The sequence below is a fragment of the Meleagris gallopavo genome, chromosome 18 (genome assembly GCF_000146605.3).
Source record: "Meleagris gallopavo isolate NT-WF06-2002-E0010 breed Aviagen turkey brand Nicholas breeding stock chromosome 18, Turkey_5.1, whole genome shotgun sequence".
In the NCBI taxonomy this organism is placed as follows: domain Eukaryota; kingdom Metazoa; phylum Chordata; class Aves; order Galliformes; family Phasianidae; genus Meleagris; species Meleagris gallopavo.
The window spans coordinates 212,430-214,929 of NC_015028.2; the positions used below are offsets into that span (position 1 = coordinate 212,430).

Here is a 2,500-nt window from a genome sequence, read left to right on the forward strand (position 1 = left end):
TTTTTTTTTTTTCTTTTTCTTCATTTTTCTTGGTGTTTCCGTTCACTTCTCCCCTCTTCTTTTCAGAAAACCTGCGGGATGAGTTGGGAAGAGGTGAAAAAGGTAAAAGGAGAAATGGTGAAGGTGTAACGGCCCCTAAGCAAAGACTTTAAATTGTGGTTGTAATTTGCAAAGCCAAAGAGGGAAGAGAAAGAAAGAAAGAAAGAAAGGCACTCTAAATTATATATATATATATTTAATTTCTTCTTTTTCAATGATTTCCAGATCCAGCCTGCTCAGTCCAGGAATCAAAGGCCGATTTTTCTAGCTGACGCCGGGGATCTGCCAGCTGAGCGAGGTCCTTTCTGCCTCTTTACCCTTAACCAACCCATAGCGTGGCACAGAAAGAACAGATTTTGAATCCCTCCTCCCCCCCAAAAAAAAGGATCAGTGCCCTTTCCACCCTTGATCTGCTTGAATTCTGATGGATGTATAGATTTCAGAACCACCCCTTGGCACCCCATGGCTCCCATTGCCTCTCTAGGATCCCATCCTCCAGTTTACTTGGCCACAGTGCAAAGCCATGGGTGCATTTTTTGCTTTTAAGATGCTGGTTTTCAGCACAAGGCTTGCAGACCCCATGGGGTTGGGACCTCCCCAAAAACCACCGGTAAGGAAAGGGCCCCACTGTGCTCCCAAAAACCCCCCAGACCCATCTGAGCAATGAAAAATGGAAGAAGAAAGGTCAACAGTATCAGCAATGCGGCCCTCACTGCATGTTGGTGTGTGTGCATGAGCAGGGATAGAAAACCCCACAGCAGCCATCGAATCCCACCCCCCTGCCTGCCCTGCAGCATCTTTTCCAAGAGCTTTCCTGTGGTTGCCATCGCTTTCCCAGCACCCACCAGCATTCAATCAACCACATCATTTTGGGCTCCACGCCCCATTTCCAACCCCAAACCATTGGATGTTGGTAGAGCAGAAAGGCCTTTAGCTAAAGGAGCTCTGGCACAAAACCCAACGCGTTTCTGCTCCTGAGGTCCCTCCCTGGATGTCCCCAAAGCCACAGTGGGGTCTTATCCCTGACGTGGTGACTTTGCTGACTACAACCACAATTTGAGGTCATTAACGTGCTCGTTATTTCCTATGAGTTTTATTTATTTCTTTATTTATTTTTGGAAGGGGAAAAGATGTTGGGATCGAAACTCTTCAGTGTGTGCACTCTTTGTTGGGTGTGATCTGGTGTGTGAAGGTGCCTTTAGGTCACGGCTTTCCATGGGTGTTTATTATGGGGTCATTTGGGAAGAAAAAGTCAAAAACGTATCAGATATCAGGCATAAAACAGTGTGTTTTTATGTTAGGTGGGCCAGAAGCAAAGCAAAGAATCAAAAAATATCCATTTATTTGGAGGGGGGAAAAAAAAAAGCCTTGATCTAAGGTCAATTTTTTGTGCCTATAATTACTAATTATTTGCATGTGGTTTTACTGTGCTCTTTGCTAATAGCCCTGAGTTGTTGCTGCCCCATTCCATGGCAGTTTGAGTGTTGCTCTCCATATTTCCCCACTGAGGGAATTGGAGTCTCAGCACCCAAAGCTTCTGAGGGACAATGAGCCCAAGCTGGGGTGTCCCTTTTGTAGGACAGCTTAGGTTGGAAGGACCCTGAAGATCACGGTGCCCCAGTTCTTGGGTTGTCCTTTTGGGGCATCCTGAACCAGACCTTACATACCATAATTTACCTTACTATGGTCCCTATTTACCATCAAATGTCATTGTTCCATTGGGGCTTCACCCTTCATTAGGTGGTGAGGCTGTAGGTGCTCATCCGATGTCCTTAATGGGGATATGTCCACAGGATTCTCATCTATATGGGTTCTATTTGTGCATATCTGTAGCACTGGAATTGCTCCCATTTAGATGTAAAAGCTCAAGATGAGCCCTAAGCATCTCCAAGCCAACTTCTCCGTTGGGTCCCCATCCCCACCGGCTCTTCAGGCGTTGAGGTTGGGTCCCCATCCCCACCGGCTCTTCAGGCGTTGAGGTTGGGTCTCCATCCCCACCGGCTCTTCAGGCGTTGAGGTTGGGTCTCCATCCCCACCGGCTCTTCAGGCGTTGAGGTTGGGTCCCCATCCCCACTGAGGCATTGAGTTTGGGATGGGGTTCCACAACCCTAAAACACACCCCCAGTTTTTCCTTTTTCTGTTTTTTGTTTTGTTTTGTTTTGTTTTGTTTTGTTTTGTTTTTAATAATTATTGGGTTGTTGTCTTCTTGTCTCTACAACTGCTGTCTCCAACAGAGGACCTGACCCTGGACCCCGACTCGGCCAACCACCTCCTCATCCTCTCCGCAGACCTGAAGAGCGTGAGGATGGGCTGCAGAAAGCAGGAGCTGCCCGACAACCCTAAAAGATTCGACACCAACTCGCGGGTTTTGGCCACCACAGGCTTCAAATCGGGGCGGCATTACTGGGAAGTGGAGGTCGGGGCCTCGGACGGTTGGGCCTTTGGGGTGGCCAAGGAGTCG

The 2,500-nt window shown here is 47.9% G+C and overlaps 1 protein-coding gene across 4 annotated transcripts in view; it reads left to right on the forward strand.

Moving 5' to 3' along the window:
- The window catches only part of TRIM7 (tripartite motif containing 7), an 11,837-nt gene that overhangs the window by 8,171 nt on the left and 1,166 nt on the right, over positions 1 to 2,500 (forward strand). For all 4 annotated transcript variants that reach the window (XM_010720630.3, XM_010720627.3, XM_010720628.3 and 1 more), the window contains exons 7-8: positions 67 to 102; positions 2,274 to 2,500. The exon at positions 2,274 to 2,500 is cut by the window's right edge and continues 1,166 nt beyond it. In XM_010720630.3, the coding sequence (XP_010718932.2) occupies positions 67 to 102; positions 2,274 to 2,500 (263 nt within the window). The remainder of the gene's footprint in view (positions 1 to 66; positions 103 to 2,273) is intronic.